The sequence below is a fragment of the Diadema antillarum genome, unplaced genomic scaffold, assembly GCF_040938485.1.
Source record: "Diadema antillarum isolate AM-2024a unplaced genomic scaffold, OU_Dant_1.0 seq00001249_RagTag, whole genome shotgun sequence".
Lineage (NCBI taxonomy): Eukaryota > Metazoa > Echinodermata > Echinoidea > Diadematoida > Diadematidae > Diadema > Diadema antillarum.
Genome location: NW_027272035.1, coordinates 345,451 through 367,374, shown reverse-complemented (window position 1 = coordinate 367,374; position 21,924 = coordinate 345,451). Strand labels below are relative to the sequence as shown.

The following is a 21,924-nucleotide window of genomic DNA, read 5'->3' as shown; positions in this document are numbered from 1 at the left end:
TGTCGTTCCCCCTTCTTTTACCATTGTTTTATATGTCACCTTTACTCGGTATCATAATGTTGTCAAGTAAATGAAATGATAATTGATATTTGATTTGATTTGATTTGATTTATTCACAATAATGATTATGAATATACAAATGCACATACATTACACATAAATATCCACATAGTTTATACGTGGAGTATGTTATATACTTTGATAACAATTTGTGTGGATCGTTATAAGATATGAAAAGGTTGACTGGGGTGTCCAGTAGATATAACTTCCACCATATATAATTATGTACAGAAATATTATACAAAAAAGTTAAATGCACGTTCAGTGGATTCATATAGATAGGGATTCATAGATGAGAGAAAGAGAGAGATAGGAAGAAAGATCAAGAGGTAATTAAGAAGAGCGGTGCTCTACCTCATGATGGTTGAAGTAATACAAAAATGATAATTTTTGGTACGACTCGTTACTATACAATGATGATAAAAATAATTGCATTTGTATGGCGCTTCATACTGGTGTTTCTAAGCGGACTGGTGCTATTCATACAAAAAGACTAGAAAATACAATAGCATTGCGACAATGCAAAACTAAAATTACATTGATTAAAGAATTCTGTCATGCGCATATAAATATGACAAAATAAATCTTTGAACCTGGGAATGCAGGCAAAAAAAGAAGAAGATATGCAACCAGTATTGTTTGCACATATAAAAAGACCAGTCTTTACTCGTCCTCTAAAAGTATGTTTTGTTTTGAACAGTCGTATTTCATGACAAAGAATTCTAGGTGACAGGACCAGCATGTCGTATGGATCGGTGGGCGACGGCAGTTCTTGGATTTTTCTAGGTGCACGTTAATTGTAGAGGTTCTTGTTGGATAACTATGAATTATGATTCGCCGAATCCCCTTTGTTATGTTGTTGAGTGTTCATGGAAGTGATAAGATGAACGGTTTTCAGCAAAGTACGCTATTTTCGCAACGCTTGTTCATGTTGTATGTCATTTTTTAAGGATCATGCCATCAAGAAAGAGCCTGGATACCACGCCTACGACCGCGGACTGGACCCTAATGCGTACGTTTTGGCGCCAAACCGCTCAATGCCTATTGTAGGCAATGTAAGTAACGCTTACTGCCCAAATATTGACAACTTGTCATGAATAACTTTCGTTGAAATGAATTCGAGTTCAAAAGAAATAAAATGTCTCAGTGATGAGAATGTGCTTAACTACTACATGTCCAAAGTAGGCCTTCACGCCTTTCAGCAGTCATTGATTTACCTGCAAAACATGGACTGCAACGCACCTTTACAAGCATACAACGACTACAAAACATACATTATATTTTATACAAGTCAGGAATGCTGGAAGTAGTTTGAAGACAAACTTACACAAAACAATATATGTAATTTATTTCGATTTCATAGCCTTGCAGTCCATCCCAGGTAATGACGTTATAGTACAGAACTGAAAAGTAGCATCTGCTTGAAACACAAATATCACTAATTAAAGAAGGACCTGCTGAACACATAATCAAGAGAATTGAGAACATATTCTGTGTATTCAGACATGGCAATGGAGTGATAAGGACATGACACAAACGAATGTCAAATAACTTAAGATTAAAGAAGAAACCTGTCTAGGAGTGAAAAATAAACTTTACATTTTTGCCCAGGTGTGGCCGGGAGACAGTGTATATCCAGACTTCTTCAACCCCTATGCCGTTGACTACTGGACAAATCTTACACAAGACTTCCACAAAGAAATAGAATTCGACGCTCTCTGGATTGTAAGTACAACGTTAGTACATTGGTTTGTAAAATCATGTTACAGCCATGGTGTTATGTGTAAATACATATATGGAAAGTCAATTTGTGTAAAATTCAGTAAAGGCTGATATCACTCTTATACGATCTACAGTGTTTCCATGTATGCGTTGAACATCGTTTATGTATTATGCATTTGCGTCTTGTATTTTCATTTTCTATTTGTTTATGATTACTGTATTTTCTTTCGTCTGTCGAATCATTAAATCTTGCAGAAAAATCTGAACTGAACTGAACTGTTTTTCTTGTGCTTTCTATGAATGTGGCTGAAACGAAAACATAAGAATTAACTGAAAGATACCCCTTTGTTGCTGTTCCATCTTAAAGAGTATTTTCTTGTTTAGGCAAAGACAGCTAAATTGCAATCTGCATTAAAACAATCAGTCGCGGTTCAGTTGTAGAATTTTGTTTGCTTTTATTTTATTCCGGGTATTTTCATTATCGACATGAAACACACCAGGATATGAACGAACCTTCAAACTTCGTAAGAGGATCGGTTGATGAGTGTGATATCAACCGATGGAATTACCCACCGTATATACCAAGTAAGTAGTCATCTAGTCGTATTCGAAAGAGAAGTTATCATATACTTTGTTAACATCATTAATATTAACTAACTATTTCAAAGTACGCTCAATGATCATGCTCTGTCTTTTCCATTGAAAAAGGTGAAGGTTAGTTCGATATTCGGGGTACCTCATTCGTTTAATGTGGTTATCACCATGCTGGATGTTTTACTAATGTTTTGTGTTTGTGTAATGTGAGAGGATGAAAGAGATAGCAAGGCACACCGCTAGCATTTTGATCACTCTAAGTAGAGTGCTCTTGATAAACATGGGAGTATTATAAAATAGTAGACTATTCCGGGATATGCATCAGATCCTTTCGCGTTTTGATTGTTTGTGTATATCGCATACATTGGACCAGCATTGTGTGTTGTGTGTTTGTATGATGTTGTTATATCACGTCACTAAACCACTTTATTGTCTCTTTCAGAATTGTTAATAGAGGAAAATAAGATCTTTACGAAGACCATTTGCATGGACTCCCATCACTACACGGGGGACCATTACAATCTTCACAGTCTCTACGGGCATTCTATGAGCCAAGTCACACACGAGTAAGCCAGTTGTTGTTGTTGTTGTTGTTGTTGTTGTTGTTGTTATTATTATTATTATAATTATTGTCGTTTGGTTGCACGCTGTCCCCTTTCCAGTAGATGATGTTAGATTTTGCATTTTAAAGTCAGTAATGACGAGCGATCTCAATTCTCTTTATCTCAAGAGTCAGACGACCACCCATCGATACAAGCTACTGTATTCAAAACGTTACTAACTCGACACGTCATCTGCCCATGAGCTATGTCTACGTTTGGTCAATTATGATAGCGTACATTCTCAAAGTATAATGGATAATTGGCTAATTGGATAGTTCCTAACTGTTTTCTTTCTCTATGTGGCAACGTGTTAGTTAGCAGAGTGTGCTGTACTTTGAAATTGTGATAACTCCTCGTGTAAAATAATTTTACCCCTGTGCGTAGATGTTAATGGAAACCAAAACCCAAAGAGAAATGTGGATTGAGTGAAAGCAGCAACATTACGAGAACACATTAGTGAAAGTTTGAGGAAAATCGGGAATCCACAGAAAATTCATTTTTCATGAAAATCACACATTCCATCAACTTAATACTGTCATATGTTAAGGGTATCAATTATTCCCCCTGCTTTCTGAAAGCGGTTATTCAAGTGCTCTTTCATTATGCTAGAAAAGTGAATTTTTATAGATGTTCCCTTTATTTTTCTTTATATTGTTGTCCACACATTACATAATAACCTCTAGTGGTCTCCTCATCCATCCGTTCCAACACCAAAACTTTAAACATCCATAACTTTTGCATCGATTGTCCGATTTTCTTTAAATTTTCACTGATATGTTCTACTAATGATGCTGCTCCCACTCAATCCACACATATTTTTGGGCTTTGGTTTCCTTTAATAAGTGAAACATTTTTTTTTTATCCCCCTTCTATCGAATCCATCTGAAACAGATCACTGAAGAGCGTCTTTCCTTCTAAGCGTAGTCTAGTGTTCAGCCGTTCCACGTTTGCTGGTACAGGAAAGTACGCTCATCATTGGCTTGGAGACAACCATAGTCTCTGGGAACACCTGTGGTGGAGCATTGTGGGTAGGAAGATTGAAATCACACATGAACGCAGTGTATGGATGTATATGTATATATAGTTACAACTCCAATCTTATTGAGAATGATCGCACAAAAGAACCAGTTATACTGATATTTAGTCGGTTTAATTAAAAAGGATAATATTTCGTGTACAGACCTGTCAATCAGTATAATTGATACATAATTACTTATAGGTAGTGCGTACCAAAAATAATGTAATCTAACTTTGGTGGGCTACTATTTCATAATTGTCAGCAGTAGAGACTGCAATAATGGTTGTGAGGAAAAGGGAACTCTTTCCACTGATACCTAATTATGTTGACAAATGCAATGCATGACCAAGCACATAAACATTAAAGACAACGATGACAAATTGCACTTTTTCTAAGTTGGCGTGTTATTGTAAAAGGAGCAATGCATGTCTCGGTGCATGGATGAGATCTGTACATGAATCTCATCCGTGCAGTGAGGCATGCATTGTTTCTTCACAATAACACGCAATCAGTTCTCCGCAGGCAATAATATGTCTTCCATCTCCGCAAATGCAGCAGGTCAGCAGGTATAACCCAGGGCTGAATCTTACGATCCGTTTCAGAGCCAGAAGTGGAGTAACTTTCAGAGCAGTGGTCTTGGGTACTTTGCCTACTGCAGAATTCCTGTGGCTTATAACTATAGGTTCCTTGACCTTTTCTTGAAGATTCTGTAATTCTCTCCAACCTGGGGCTACATACCTGTGATTTCAAGAGCCTTCCAGACACCCTAGCTGACCCACTGTCTAGTTATGTGCATAACATCCTACCTAAAAATAACTACCATTCACATTGGGCTACAGGGGTAGTGTAGGTATTGCCTCACGCAGCCAAATATGTAGGCACTTCCAAAAACATTCTCGACTGGATAAAATGAGCCATTTCTTTTTCACATGCATGGGGATACCACATAGAAACCTCCCCCGCTAATCTGGTCAAGCTGTATACGTGCACACAGGCTAAGCAACCATACAATACATCTTACATCTGCCAGAATGTGACAATGGGAAGTCGAAGGAGCGGTAGACGTAGCTATACTATATAGATTTCAACAAGTTTAATGGCTGCCGAGCTTCCGGTCCCTCAGTGGACCTTCATCAGGGCTACGTTAACAGGAAAGAAAAAGCAAGGGACTACTTGCAGCATCACTCTTGTTAGCTGCTTAAGCAGACTTTTGGGATGTAGAACTACAATGTAATATGGGACGCCCTTAAAATCATAAACTTAACTTTGAGAGGAAATTTCATTATAATTTATCTAAATAACACACAAGATTATGTATCAAGATATAGGCCTAGCATAATAATGTGTACGTAACCTATCGTAAAGAACACATTAACATGATATAATTCCGAACAGGAGGATAGCCTTTATAGTTGTGCAATGATCTTGATGCTTCTAGATCTATACTCGGCACAAACAATGAAAATACACATTATATACAGATTTTATTATTTACCTTTAGTTGATGTGGATGCTGGGGTTGGGTGTTTGTGGGTGCTGGGTTGTGGAATGGGCTGTGCGTGTTATGATTTCGTGTTGTTTATGCGGGGTGCGGGTCACATGTCATGAGATCAGTGATGCGGAAACGTGTTTATTAATGTATATCTGGTCATTTTGTTTGGGGGAGGGTGGTTCATGGGTCGATATTATACCCCCATCTCACTAGACGGCGATTCCGCTACGATCACCAAAAATCGACAAAGCGCGGCGGATCGTGGCTTGATCGCTTTAAATCTTCTCCATCGTATCTTGAGCGGTTCAGAAGCGCTGAGGGTCGCCACCATCGCCATGGTTGGCGACCTCGCTACGGAAGTTTTGAACATGTCCAAAACTTCCGTAGCAAGGTCACCGTGGTTTTACAGCGTATCACAATCGCCTCACGAGCGCATTAAAAGCGCCACATTCGTAACTCTGACAGGGTAGCAACGCGTTAGGCGTAACTCAAGCGCATCGAAAGCGGCCCCCATCGCTCCATGAAAATTACCACTTTTGCAGTATTACGTAACAGGAACCAGCCATGAACCATAGAAAGTGATGCACAGACCAGGAAGGTGGACATGGAGAAAAACGTATAAAATTCATTTTTCCACGTATACTCAGTACGAATCTACTCTGTTTATCAAATTGTTTGTCTGTCATATACCATTCTAAGTCAATGAAAGTAAATTAAGTTGTAATCTTTTCAAATATATCTTCATAACATTTTCTCATTGTAGGATACGATTTATAGTTTGCTCGTAAGCCGGTTCTTTAGTATCATACATACTTTAACCTTTTAATTGAATGGATGACTTAACTAATAGCGCAGTTTCACATCAGGTTCTAACTGGTGTGTTCTAGAATGCTAACATGTAAGGGTAAAACCATATTCTGCATATCCATGTCGGTTTGACACTGACATCTGTTTGAAGAAATTCAATCATGAAACCCATTTTATACCCCGATCGCTAGAGATCGTAGCATGAGCCTGACGTAAACGTATCACTGTCGCTCCGATCGTATCACTGTTGTAGCGAGGTCTTGATAAGCGTACGAATATCGCAACACAGTCGGTTCGATCGCAGAAGCAGCGCGTCTCGTCGGCCTGGAAATGCGGCAACAACGTGGCAGAGTCGTATTATCACCGCGGCGCTATCGCCTACAGCGCAGGTTGAGTGTGGAGAAACCGTAGTGTAATCGCCTCGGAGGCCAAAAATGGAGACGGACGGCGATCGCGCCACGATTTGTTAAATCGTCACAGATCGCCATGATCGTCATGATCGCCCTCCTAGTGAGATGGGGGCCTTAAAGGGAAGGTCCTGTTTTGGTTGATGATGGCACGTCGGGATGAAATTTTTTGGCAAGATAATGACAAACTACTTATGAAATATGAAAGAGCATTGAAATTTATGGGGAATTCAAAGTTTGTTTGACAAAAATTGGTCTAGAAATGGCTGAGAAATGCAAAAAATACGTCGTCCGATGAAAGTGTGGGACCCACACTTTCCCCCGTGATACGACCTTACCTCCCTCTACCGTTTGAATTTGACTACATTGGGCTTGAGGCTTTTTCAACCGTTATCTTCCGCACACGCGAGCGATGTGTACCGCACAGCTTGGTCTGGGAGGTTGACCTTTTCACCTCCGTGAATTTGGGAGAGAGACGGCGCGGCGAGGGAATATTGCGTAATCATGGGGTTCATGGCACATTTGCAGACCTGTATGCACGTCGTGTCTGCGTGGAGTTCTGTGATCGCACTGCGCTATCAGCCGTCGCGTCGTTCCGATTGTTTACTTGAGGGCACATAGTCTCTTTTCCTCGGTGTGATGCTGCGTATAGAGCTCTACGGATTCCGACTCGAGAGCAACTAAAACAGTTAGGTTTTGCAAGACGAAGTATACATACGTCTCCGACCCAGAAATCTCGCAAAAGAATATAGAATCTTTCGAAATGAGGCGTAGGGGGCAACGAAGGGATCGCGATTATTGAAACTGGACAAGATGCCTTCATCCCGTAGAAATGAACCGACGCGACACCTGGATCTACCGACCCCAGCTCGCGATGTCCTGAGTGAAAAAGTGAGTATACAGGCATTTAGTGTAGAAGTTAGTCAGTCCGACCCATCTTTATCCGTAAGTGCATGATGTGAGAGCTTGAAGTTTATCTCGTGAAGAATATCCTGTGCCTGCTAGAAAAGATGTATGTAGGATGACCCACAAAAGGCTTGATTACTTTATTTTTTCACCTTGATTTTCAAGGTTTTATGCGTGTAAAAAGTTCAGAAAAATAGATTTCTGAATAATGAAATTCGCAAGGGGTAATCGGCCAAACGAGAATGAAGTAGGGTCCCTTAGTGCCGAGTGTTCGTTGATCTGAAAATGAAATAAATTTCCTTATTCTGAAGAGTCCATAGTATTCTCAAGATTATGTGTATCGATCCGAAAACGAAATAAGGCTCGTTATTCCAAAGAGGAGATTCGTTAGTCAAAAATGACGGAATATTCGTTATTAATTCTAAAAGTGAATAATATGTGCCCAAAGAGAATGGGGGAAGGGGTGATCATAATTTCTGTCGAGTATAGTTTACATGAGATTTGGAAGGGGATGATCTACACTGTATACTACTAGGTAGTATCAGAAACAGGGGAACACAATGGCGCGGCAGCATTGCACCCTCGTCGTGTCATTTTCTTCTCCCTACCTTTGAGTAGCCCCTATTTATAATAACCGTTTCTACATCATATTACATAGCTCATCCTTATGATGTAATTAATCTGTCATATCATAATCATAAAAATGAAGTATACAATACCTGCAACATAACGACTAACGCTGGCCGTTTGGCGGAGGTTCAGTGGTCCGATGCATCATGATAATGTGCGTGTGTTTGCGTATCATTTTCATTCAATTTTCTCTGCGCAGTATCCTATATACTTTTTTATATGTATTTTGATTTGTATTTTGATTTGTTTGCTTTTTTTTTCAAAGCTCTTCAATTACTGTTTGTTATTATTAAATTGACTGAGACTCTACATGTATATGCCGTAGAAGACTGTAGGTTGTTCGTTCACTGTGTCAGTTTTGTCCATCTATGTAGATCGTACATATTGTACATAGATCCATCATGATGAATTGCTGTTTGCTTTGATGTGCCCTTTTCTTTGAAGTACTGAATAATTATGAAAGTTATAAAAAAGGGAAATATGAAATAGATTTTGTAATTTGACAAGCTATAAGATGATTTGCAGGTTGCATAATTCCATTTCCATTTCATAATTTGTTATCACAGTCAGTGAGAACAGCTTGATGTCAGGTTCTAAAACTTTTTAGGATGCTATGATTATGTTCCCCGGATGAATCCCTTCTGAGAAAAAAAAAAAATCTTCAGATGTATTTTTTTTTCTCAAAAGGGATTCATCCTGGGAACAATGCGTGTATAATTTTTCATAGATTGTCGGTTATGAATGCAACCAATGTCTTTTCCTTTTACACTTTCAGTAGGCTATGGATACTCTACATCTCAAGTGGCACTTTAGTGGTTTCTCGGGACCTCTGAAAATGAAATCAGACCACCAAACTTCTAAACAGTTTATATTTTGACGGTTCCATCGGAGAACTGTGTCGAAAAAAAAAAATTTCCTTTCATTGGTAGGCCACGATACATTTCTTTTTTCGGGTCATCAAAATTCGAATTGAACGTTTTTGTAAGGGATCCGAACAGGACACCAAAAATAAATGAATAAATAAAACTCAAGTTTGTCTCGGAATTAACTTGTGAAAACTCAATTGTTTCCATTAACAGGGAACGCGGGATATTACGATGAATCATGGTAGTCAATGAGATACGTTGTATGACCCGACGTTACTCTTTCAATATACGTTTACGCGTGAAAAAAGAATGAATCTCTAATTCCACTGTATCATTTTTTTTTATAGATCTCAGGAGCAAATCGAGAAAAGACAGGAATGCGCATTGGAAGCCAGTCAACAAAGGTAATGTTATTCTAATAAATATATCAACAAACGTGACCTGTTCTTTTTCGCATTGTGTGTATGTGTGTGTGTGTGTGTGTGTGCATGTGTATTTGTGTTTTTGTTTTATTTTGTTCTGTGTGTTTTTTTTTTGTAGAATGTGAAAACACGTAAGGCCTATATCGGCCTATATGACGCTTATTTTTATTCCGCGAATTTCTTATTAGTCAGAATGGAAGGCATTGTGTGAATATCATTTTACTCTGGTACATAAACTACGGGATGTGCAATTGAATCGTATATTAGTTGAAGAAAATGTCTACTCATGGAACCATGGTAATGATAAAATTATATATGAAAATGTTTCTGTTTTGTTCTTTATTACACAGGCAGATGTGTTCAACAAAATAACAAAACCAAAACCAAAAGCACTAAAACAATTGGAGAGGTTCGGACATGCCGATTTTCTATTCCCGGCCACGAAGTATCGCCAGAGACAAGTCGCTTTATCCATCTGTCTTTCTCCTGAAAAGTTTCTTCCTCCACCTCTCCGAAGTTCGGCTGAGCCCCTTCACAGCCTGAACGTTCCTGGCGAAAACCATGCCCAGCCCGAGGCCTGTCATTCCATCTGGCCCGCTGCTACCACTGCCCACCTGTCTAAAGAGTTGATCATTGGGGAACGACGTTGATGGCATCACAGCGAGTATCCACGGTGGTTGTTCAAACTGTGTGAACAGTTCCTTTGGTAATCTACTCTGCTGTGGAATCGGCAGTAGACTATATCATGGTGTACTATTAGGCCGTAATTTTTTTTTTTAATACAGTGTACTTGTACATTGTTCTAAGTTTTGCACACAACTATATCCCCACAAACACAAGAGCCACTATTAGGGTTCGCGCGTATGCCAAAAAGCGGGATACAAATCTCGAGATTTACATGACCATCGTAATCTCGAGATTTTTGCAAATGTGCACACAAAATCCCACTAATTTGCGCGATCAGCATCGCGACGGTACCCCCAACTGTAATCTTGCACTTGATTTCTGAAATAGTGCGCTGATTTGCTCCCGGTGACCGCGTAAACGGCTGACCGAAAATACTTTACTCATCTCCAGATTTTATATTCCATCATTCAAGCGAGCATCACAATAATGGGTAAATGACAACATCACACTACTGTGTGGCAGCTGCGTAAATATTGTCGGTTCATGCAAACGCGTGAAGAGGGGGAAAAATCTCGAGATTTGGAGTTCAATCGTCATCCTGGGTCGTCATCCCGCTATGTTGTTATACGTGTGGATCCGGCTAATGGCGCGTAGATATTCTACATACTGGAAAGATAGTAAACACAATATCAAGACATGCATGATCATGAATGCGAACGATCCGGGTGAACAAGCGCATGTTGTTTCATTGTACTGATAGGGTATTATGAAGGAAATTGTACGTATAAGGTCCACGAGTGTTACTTAGTAGCCGCGTTTGTACGTACCATATAGCGGGTTACCAAGCTCCCCGAAACTCGACTTTTTATTTTGTTTTGTTTTATTTGTTTTCTTTGTTTTTGTTGAAACCGTTAATCGACACTCTGCAAATTAATTGGTTAGTAGAGTATACTATGCGCTCGGAAACTAGAGTTTGTTGGGCTTTTTGTCTGTTTCTTTATTTGTCTGTTTTTATTTTTGCAGCCTTTCTCCGTCACAGAAATACTAGTAACTCGCTAATTGCCTATCGATAAATCGATAAAACTACAAGCATTGTTCTTGAACCTCACATACATTGTCGAGTGCACGCCGTTGTGGCGTGCGCTATGAATGATGGGATATGAAAGATTCGAGTTTTTGTGGTCGACCGTTCACACGTATCTGCGGGACAAAGATTAGCGCGCTAATAACAGCAAGATTTCTTGGGTTTAGCATTGCGCTGCTGACCGCGCTTTGTTGGGTTTTTGTCCACTCGTGCGAAGAACTCAGTTTACTAGCGGGTTACAAATTTCTCGTTTTGTTACCCAGTAATTTTTATACGTGTGAATCCCCCAATAGGCGTGTATAGATGGGTAATGAGTGCCAGCGCGTTTTCACTTATTTTTCATGTTTATTTAGGCTGTATGTTTGTTTATTATTGCCCTTGTCATATTCAACAAAACAACAAATTACGATACAAAATAATAATATTATACTCAGTATACATTACGCAACAGTCACTCCAAAGATGTTACCCTGAATGCCCATCCCCCGTCACATGGACGTAGGGCCTAATTTACACTGTACAGTGACGTTCAAACAGTAAAAACATTGACTCAACGATCAATCATTAGTTCACACATTGTATACACACATGTTTACATGTATGCTGGTTAATTTCTTTGGTAGTGCAATACGCTGTACAGGCGTGCTGGTAAATTCCCACAAGATGTTCGTAATCTGTCCTTTTTAGTACCTCGGATAAGCTTGATTTTCAGACATTTCCTTTTTTATGTCAAAGGTATATTTTTTCTCATCCTTTTCTCATACAGTATTATCCCTGTGAATTATCCCTGTATGAATTTTCTTTGCAAATATGTGGCTCGACCGTAAGTTTCTTATAGATAATCTATTACATCGGTAAGTATGTAAATTTTGCTACAAACAGGCAATGTTCGCACCTCTTTAAAATAATGGCAGAGAGAAGTTTAAATTTGCGCTTTCAAGCACAGCGATATGCTTGACGTGGAATTATTATAGGCGATATATTGAATACGACTGGGAAGAACACTGTCAAACCGAAGATAATGATAATTCACATGTTACTGCTCAGTATTATCAGTGTAATTCATTTTTGTATAATATTCACATTATTAGTATTATGTCTCGCCATCGTTGTTGTTCCTGTTACTGGTCATTGGTCATTGGTGTTTTTTGTTTTTGTATGTGTGCTATATGCCTATATCTCGCGAATCGTGAAGAGGCTAATGGCTGGGAGCCAAATGATATCCGATAATTATTGTCGATAGCATTAGCACTAACTGGAACGGATTCCACGTACTCTGGCGTTATGAGCATCGTCAAAATAATCTTGACAAAACATATTTTCTCCTCAATCAAAACAGAGGTTCTCGGGAGGTTTGTAATGACAACTTATATAGAGAATGAAATTATTTGTGATGATGATAATAGTACAGTATTCATGATAATCATTACAATGGTATAAAAAACGGTAACAACAAAGGCAACAATTTCAAGCGGCAATACCAATTCCAGGAGTTAGCCGTTTTGTTTAGCAATAACCTCGATTTTTTTTTTTAATACCACGAACTGCGTGTTTGTGATTGATGAAAAAAAAAAGTTAAGTGCATTAATTACTTCACGCAACCACATTGGCCTCATTAGCTGTTATACGAGTTGATAAGAATAATCACAGAAATATTCATTTTCAAAAGTGATTGACACTTCGTCTTGTAATTGTACTTACATTTCCCTTGAAATGTTGGTATGTACGGTCCGATATCACCATCTCCGGTTCTGTCCGAGGTCATAATGTGCAGTAATCGTGGATACTGGTTAGCTCGGTTAGCTTCAAGAGGGATAATTTTAAAGCGAGATGCCGATCCAGAGCACTTGCAAGATAAACTTTATACACTGACGAGAAACTAACTGTAAACAACCGAGGGAACTTGATTAACCACAACTGAAATGCTCTTCCAGGGAATATAAAGCATATGAAAATATGTATGTAGGGTTCATCTTCAAGATCAATTCTTCTTGTTTTGTTCTAATTTATTTATTTTGTAATTCAATTATTTTTAGTGTCTTTTTATTGCACTTCATTGTACTTGAATGATGGTGAATAAAACTAGACCGAGTTTGTAATCCTTGACAAGATCAACCTTGTTTCGTTATGTTCGTCAAGTTCACAGCTTTGTCGACCTCATGTTTCAGCAAGGAACTGTGAACGGAAAGATATCCCCTCCCTCTCTCTCCCTCCCTCTCTCCTTCTCTCTCTCTCTCTCTCTCTCTCTCTCTCTCTTTCTGACCTTAGTTTCAGGCTTACCGTGTTGTTTTGTTTCAGTTTTTACATCAGAATTGTCGGAAAAGATTTCAATGTAATCCATGGTCGGGGAGGTGTGCTGCCGCACATTTTCAGCCCTCGTCTTACTGCATCCGATTGAAAAATTGCCTTTTATACATCGACGTTTATAAGCATTGGAAATCTAATCAGTGTTTTTGAAGTATCTTTGACAAAATAAATCATGGATGTACATAATCGAGAAGAATTCAAACCTACGACCTCCTGATCTCCGGATTTTCAGGAATATATTGACATCTTATTCCTACACAAAATTTTGGTACACTGTCATTTACATCTATGTATCTGTATATGCCCGAAATGAGTTGGATGTGATGTATACAATTTCTATAAAATGATACATGTATCTATAGTTCACACCAATGTCTCATCTGTATTATGGTTGGCGAATTGTCTCCATGTTGATACTTAATAGTTTTCCCCTCCAAAATAGCCCAAAAGAGTCTTGCTATTTAATTAAAAGAGAATTGCTGCAGTCTGTAGGCCTATCGTTGTATTTTTATACTATGTGAAAATTATTTACCATAATACACGCATTTTTTTTAAATATTCCAATGTTATTGTATATAAGATCAACAGATTTATCATTATTTATTATAAGGCTTGTTTCTTATACTACTTACCTTTTCACATCAAACAAGATACATTGTTTAGCACTGTCAGAATTGTGATTGAAAAAAAAATATGTGGTGTGGTTTACATAGGTACATGTATACAAGTATTTATTATATATACAGATATATATATATGTATATATGTATATATATTTATATATATTATATATATGTATATATATATATATATATATATATATTATATATATATATATAAAGTAAAAGAATTAGTAGAAGAAGAACGCCGTAAAAAAAATAAATCATAGATCTTGAAGATCTTAAAAACGGAGCATAGCTCTCAAATACTGAAAGGCAAGGTCACACTCTTCATCAGTTCAAGAGTGTGACCTTGCCTTTCAGTATTTGAGAGCTATGCTCCGTTTTTAAGATCTTCAAGATCTATGATTTTTTTTACGGCGTTCTTCTACTAATTCTTGTACTTATTATCATCAAGATGCCGAGCAGACCAATTTTCTTATTACAATTCTGTACATATATATATATATATATATATATAGGCCTGTTGTTATTACTATTTCTATTTCTGTTCAAATGCATGCAAATTGGTTGCTATTTTGCTTTTATGTTTATGTCTCATCAAGCCCTTGAAAAAGGCTGGTGAAACAGCCGAAAGCTTGGGGAATAAAGGCAAGACTGAACATCACTGCAACGTCTATACTGCAAGTTTTCCTTCCGTCACACACACACACACACACACACACACACATATATATATATATATATATATATATATACGTAAAACTGTCTTGAAATTACTCAAATTTCCAGTTCTATTCTGAAGAATGGGAAAAGACACGCGAATACAAGCGGTGTTCAAAATTTACAACAAATACACATGTACACACATCTCTGTATGAACACTGTCAAACACTGTTTGTGATATGATGGTCACTGCATGTTATAGATTTTGCTTGTGGAGATAGATTGACAAGAGTTTTTGCTTGACGGCATCGTCTTCCATACGGTTACAGCTCGTTATTCCGAAGGTTCGTTATTCCGAAGGCTTGTTATTCCGAAGGCTCTTCAGTCCGAAGTTTCGTTATTCCGAAGGTTCGTTATTCCGAATTTCATTTTCGGATTAACAAAATCTTCGATAGCGAACCTTCTGAATAACGCTACAAAAATGTTCGGATCAACGAACCCTTTTTCATTTTCAGATTAACCAACCTCTAGGTATAGGGAATTTGTGTGTTTCGGATTAAGGAACCTTCGGAATAACGAACCTTCGGAATAAAGAACCTTCGGAATAACGAACAGCACCCTTCCATGTACAGCCAAGATTTCAACCTGCAGATGAGCCAAGACACCTTGTTTCATACGTGAGTATATAGGTATCATAAAAAGCTGTCATTGATTTGAAATTGTAACACGACATTTCCATATAGAATAATGTAAACCTAAATATAGAATCATATAAAATGTCTTTCAGGGTGTCTTACTAAAAATTTTTGATTAAAACATTGTTGATTTCTCCGAACCGAAACTTTTATGGATCATCACATCGCCTCCAATGTATACGTTGTTTATAACAAACGCTCAGTAAGATTTGTGTAATATGAACCATGACTCCATTCTGTCAATATATTTCGAGTTTCGCAGTCGAATTTCACTGTGGGGTGTTTGAGAGATGTACATCATGATAACTGCTAGGGAGTTGAATGTTCCAGCATGATCCTGTCGAATTTACTTGTATTATAGGTATACATCTGAGCTCTATTGTAGCTCGATCCACTAAACATGGGCAAGTCAGTTTGCATGCTATGCACAGTGAAATCAGTGAAATTTCGGCCACTATAATTATACTGAACAAAACATACGATCCCATCGCTGACAAAAACCTGACAATTGATATTATATATAGCATTCTAACTAGAAGTTTCCATGAAGTATAATACAACATAAATATGTAATCAAGTCACTGCCAGGGGGTCTTACCAAAAACAATTCTGAGTAAAATATTTTTGATTCAATGATTCATCACATCGCGTTCGGTACGTGTTTACTTATTTTGTTTACACGCGCTAAGCAGAATAAAGCAGAATGAACCATTTGTCAAGCAGGTAAGTCATATCATTCATGACGTGATTGACAATACAGACTTTGCCACAATAGTTCCGTAACGGCAAATTAACACAAAATCTATGATCATCGTTTGATGATAAGAAACCAAGTGTTGTCTTCATTATATTCCATGAATACTTCACGTATAAAACGTTGTGATACTATACGTACGATACCTGCCCGTATTATGGATCATTCACGGAAACAAATCCCCGCTCATATTTTTTTTTTTTTTCGGCAGTTGTAACGGGGAAGTGACTGTATGTGTATCAGACACAGCTATTAAAAAAAAAGGTGATTTCATTCATGCAAACGTGTATTATTACTATTTTGTCGCATGATTTCGGACATGAATTTCATACAGTTCAGAAGCAGCAGTGAGATTGAAATATTAACATACCTATAGAGATGACCCTTGGTTGCTAAACATACCGATTTGGCAGTCACAATCAAGGAACCAGCCAATAAATGGTATATATTTTCCTTCTCTAATTCAATTCAATGTATTAATTTCTTTATTTCCATCTTTGAAAAGACATGATTAAGAAAAAACTTTGAATTTCAGAAACTCAAGTCCTACAGGCCTACCGGTAATTGCAGTGTCGTTGATTTTCAATTGACAATTACAAATGCATGTCGCATAACTCACATTATTATCAAACATAACTCTCTAAAAAAAGATCGAGTGAAAATATTCACTCTCGAAGGAGTGAATACAAAAAAAGAGTGAATTTAGAGTGAAATTGGAGTGAATTTCGAGTGAACATGTTCATTTCCACTCACTTTGGAGTGACCGCAGGGATCACTCGAAGATTTTGGACTTTGCCACAATAGTTCCGTAACAGTAAATTAACACAAAATCTATAATCATCGTTTGATGATAAGAAACCAAGTGTTGTCTATATCATATTCTATAGATACTTCACGTATACGTTGTGATACCAAGGAGGTACTACGTACGATACCTGCCCGCAATATGGGTCATTTACGTAAACAAAAATCTCAGCCTCGAATTATACGATTGGTAACAAAAGCTATCATTGATTTGAAATTGTAACACGACATTTCCATAAAGAATAATTAATAAACCTAAATAAAATGTCTTTCAGGGGGTCTTACTAAAAATTATTTGATTAAAACATTGTTGATTCCTCCGTACAGAAACTTGTGTATGGTTCTATCACATCGCCTCCAACGTATACATTGTTTATAACAATATAACGCTCAGTAAGACTCAATAGGCGCTTTCACATCAGCCCGATGTTTCGAAATAGCGCGCTATTTTCTGACTTGGGAAATTAAAAAATATCTCGAGCTTGGATTTTTATCGGGCTGATTTGAAAACGCCTATTGTGAACCATATAACTCCATTCTGTCAATATCGCCGGTGGAGCTCTATTGTAGCTCGATCCATGGCATGGGCAAGTCAGTTTGTATGCTATGCACAGTGAAATCAGTGAAATCTCGACCACTATAATTATACTGAACAAAACATACGATCCCATCGGTGACAAAAACCCGACAATTGATAGTATATATAGCATTCTAAGGGTGCTGTTCGTTATTCCGAAGGTTCGCTATTCCGAAGGTTCGTTATTCCGAGAGTCGTTAATCCGAAACACGCAAATTCCCTATACCTACAGGTTCGTTAATCCGAAAATGAAAAAAAGGGTTCGTTAATCCGAAAATTTGTGGCGTTATTCCGAAGGTTCGTTATTCCGAAGATTGGTTAATCCGAAAATGAAATTCGGAACAATGAACCTTCGGAATAACGAATCTTAGGAATAAAGAGCCTTCGGAATAATTAACGACCCTTCGGAATAACGAGCTGTAACCGCATTCTAACTAGAAGTTTCCATGAAGAATATACAACATAAATATGTAATCAAGTCACTGCCAGGGGGTCTTACTTAAAATAATTCTGATTAAAATATTTTTGATTCAAATGATTCGTCATATCGCGTTCGGTACGTGTTTACTTATTTTGTTTACACGCGCCAAGCAGAATAAAGCAGAATGAACCATTTGTCAAGCAGGTAAGTCATATTATTCATGACGCGATTGATAATACAGACTTTGCCACAATAGTTCCGTAACAGTAAATTAACACTAAATCTATAATCATCGTTTGATGATAAGAAACCAAGTATTGTCTCTATTATATTCTATAAATACTTCACGTTATACAAAACGTTGTGATACCAAGGAAGTACTCCGTGATACCTGCCCGTAATATAGGTCATTCACGTAAACAAATCTCTGCTCGTTAGCTTTTTTTCGGCAGTTGTAACGGGAAGTGACTGTATGCGGTAAATTTTGATTAAAAAATGATAACATATGACCGGACGATAGATTGCCTGAATTTCACCCCAGCAATTTTTTTTTTTTTTTTTTTTTGGGGGGGGGGGGGCTGTAACTTCACAATTAATTTCTATAAAAATGTAGTGTCTATACTAATGTATCTTGGCTCATTTGGAGGTTGAAATCTTGATGCAAACTTCTTTCGTTTCATGTGTGTCAAGCTGCAGACTGCAATATAGGTGTAGCGTTTCGAATATTGGCGTCGTCTATCTGTTTGGATACTTTCTGAAATGTCTTGACCAAAAAAAAAAAAAAAAAAAAATCGGAAGTTACCGATCGAGTTTTTTTCCTACTTTTGGGAATTGTGAGGGTGGCTAGTCGCGATTATTCAATAGTGCCTCACATGCGCTGATCAAGCCTGTGTCAAGACAGTCATAAACATATCTCTGAGCTGGCGGTTTGAACATCAAAAATTCAATCGAAATCCATCTAGGATCTTTTTTCTGTGTGTGTGTAGTAGCTAGTACACGTGTGTCTAGTCTTCAAACTTTCATGTTCGAATAAATGATAAAATCGTTGATGCCGGTGGTTCTCAAGTACAGACATACGTGAAATATGTACAGTCGGTGCCATAACCATTCAATTACTTTCTTCGGACTCACAAAGTTTAGTACCCAATGGCACAACCTTGGATACATAGTATTCAATGGATGGAGCTGTACATTACTAGACATTCGGATCATTTCCATAACCAGGTAGGTAGGGATACTGGTATCGGCGACCCAACACGTTCAATGGGGTTACGATACCGGTGTGCATGTTCCACCGTACACCAAATGAAGCAAGTGGCTGGGCATTGGGTATTGTGTGTGTTTCTCTGGTGTGTGTAGGTCTGTACGGCGAGAGTTGGGAGAAGGGGAGAGAGATTCTGCCGAAGTCCTTGGGGAGCTCGCAGAGTGATAGGAAAGCCTAAAAATAGATGTGTTTCGGTCAAGGGGTCAGGAGGGCCTGTCGCTTGGTGGAATGGAAGGCGTGGAAGGTGGCTGGAGTTTGGCTCGCAAAACGCAGAGACAGTATCGTATTGCAATGGAAACGGCAGGTGGCGCTCTGTATGTAACGGTCATCCTGATAGATGTTGGAAAGATTTTGCCTTCTTGCAGCAAATTACTATGTACTAAATTCGTAATTTTCTCATCTATTTTACCCTGTAATGTGAAACGAACCATCGTGGATGTTGATACTATCCTTCCTCAACACAATTTCATCAAGTATTCTGCAAATACTAGCAAATAACATTCTGATACGCCACATAAACAGGAACAGGACCATCCCTTTAAGTCCATGGGGTTGAAGAGTTTTTAGTTTAGCGATCCAGAAATGATTTGCCCCGGAGAATTGTGGGACGAGAGGGCCTTTTGATTGTCTCCATGGCTGTGATTCGCAGGGAGCTGAGGTCGTGACCGGGAAGATTGAAATGTGTGGCGTATGGCAGGTGCTTTGATTGTGTGGTGTTGTAGTTTCGTATTTCTGATAGGGTACGTGTTGTTAAGTCGAGTGTAGAGTTTTTGCAAATGTATTGTTTCTGGCACAGTGAGCATGTGAGAAGTTATACCCACTCTTTGACCAAGGCTCAAAAGTCATTACATTGTCATGATTGTATAGTTGCAAACTTGCAATAAAATGTTCCGATCGAGTGATAAGATCTCTTGTCCGAACCTAATGCTAAGTCCCATCATTGATCAGATTTCTGTATGTTTTTTTTTTCCACTGTAGGAATGTTGGAGTTCAATATGTTCGGAATGCCATACGTGAGTACAAGAAAGTATCATGATTATTATGAACTCACAGATCCATACAATGGGCTGCATAGAGGGTCGGTTGTCTGTTTTCGAATGCTTCTAGGATCAAAGGGCAACGTGATGTCATTTTCGACGTTTTCGCAATTATTATTAAAAGTTATAAAATGGGATTCAGAATCTCTGCAATTTGATTGGTCAATTGTCATGCATTGATTTTTACTGATCCACACTGAGCCATGCGTCTGGTAAAATCCAAATGCATTGCTCAAGTCTTGTATAGTGTTGGAGTTGGTGTACCGGACGCATGGTGGGGGAAAAAGTTATATTTCATGGATTTACGGGCCCATTTTGTAACAAGAATAATGCACAGGCCTATCTCATGGATCCGTGAGAATTGGATGCTATTGTTTAACTTTGGAACAGTCTAAAACCAAAGTTAAACTCGCGCATCCAATTCTCACCGATCCACTCTCTCCTGTGTATCATTTTGTATAATAACCCCCAAAGCAAACACAATCGGGACCATGAACCATACGCGCTCTTGAAAAAAGAAGCCATGATTAACATTTTAAACATTAATTTAGTGAAATTCGGGGGGGGGGGGATGGCCTTGTTACTACGAGAAATGTCGAAAACATGTACAAACACACCAGACGAGAGTGGACGCTTTTTATTCGGGGTTATAGCGAAATAACAGATAGTCTTCGACCAAGGGAAAGTCCTCTCTAGTGCGATGGGCACTTTAAACTTACACAATGTTTAAAAATTTGTAGATCGCAAAAGACTTTTCGGCGTGATTGAAATCTGTAATAATTTGTTGTGTGCGACTTCAGGTGTTGAATTATTTCAAACCAAAACTTCGTTTCTCTCATTCTATAGATTGGTGCTGATATCTGTGGATTCTCGTATAACACGACGTACGAGCTGTGTTGGAGATGGACACAACTTGGAGCCTTCTACCCGTACGCCAGAAATCACAACGCTCACGGCTGGGCCGTGAGTTCAAAGTTGTTGCTTGTTTCATTTCTTTTACTCTTTGGTGTTATTGTGACGTACCTACATGAATGAAAGCCTATACATACAATTCTATGTATTCACGTAAATGTATGTATACTTGTACAAAATTGTACACTGACTGGTGGAAAGGCAAAAAACGAAAGAAAATTTTGCGTGTGCAGCCTTTGCATGTGTAAGCACATTTCTTCCACTTGTTTGCATGATAGTATTTTACTATGTTTACCTTGTAAAAATCCTTCGAACCAGACGATGCAATCCTCAAGTGTAGTGACTAGATTAATCTTCTTGAAAACACCTTTGTCTTTATATCGTTTCTTTTTAGCCTCAACATCCACCAGTGTTTGGCGACGAATTCGTCGCTATGACGAAAAATATTTTGGAAGAACGTTATCGTCTGCTACCATTCCTCTACACTCTTTTCTACCACGCCCACCTAGACAGCGCCACCGTCGTTAGGCCACTGGCCAATGAGTAAGAACATAATATCCCCCATCTCTCCCCATCTATCTCTCTCTCACTCAAACACACACACACACACACACACACACATACATACAC

At 38.3% G+C, this 21,924-nt stretch overlaps 2 protein-coding genes across 2 annotated transcripts in view; both read left to right on the top strand.

Annotated features, from left to right (window-relative positions):
* LOC139745275 (sucrase-isomaltase, intestinal-like) overlaps positions 1-21,924 on the top strand; it is a 128,265-nt gene that overhangs the window by 64,969 nt on the left and 41,372 nt on the right. Inside the window, exons 32-39 of the mRNA XM_071655676.1 lie at positions 1,011-1,115; positions 1,672-1,785; positions 2,283-2,367; positions 2,819-2,942; positions 3,870-4,006; positions 20,324-20,358; positions 21,229-21,345; positions 21,689-21,837. Of these exons, the coding sequence (XP_071511777.1) occupies positions 1,011-1,115; positions 1,672-1,785; positions 2,283-2,367; positions 2,819-2,942; positions 3,870-4,006; positions 20,324-20,358; positions 21,229-21,345; positions 21,689-21,837 (866 nt within the window). The remainder of the gene's footprint in view (positions 1-1,010; positions 1,116-1,671; positions 1,786-2,282; positions 2,368-2,818; positions 2,943-3,869; positions 4,007-20,323; positions 20,359-21,228; positions 21,346-21,688; positions 21,838-21,924) is intronic.
* On the top strand, positions 7,501-10,280 carry LOC139745285 (uncharacterized). The gene is made up of 3 exons (XM_071655685.1): positions 7,501-7,593; positions 9,452-9,508; positions 9,877-10,280. Exons 1-3 carry the CDS (start codon positions 7,516-7,518, stop codon positions 10,174-10,176), a joined length of 435 nt encoding a protein of 144 aa, XP_071511786.1. The 5' UTR covers positions 7,501-7,515; the 3' UTR covers positions 10,177-10,280.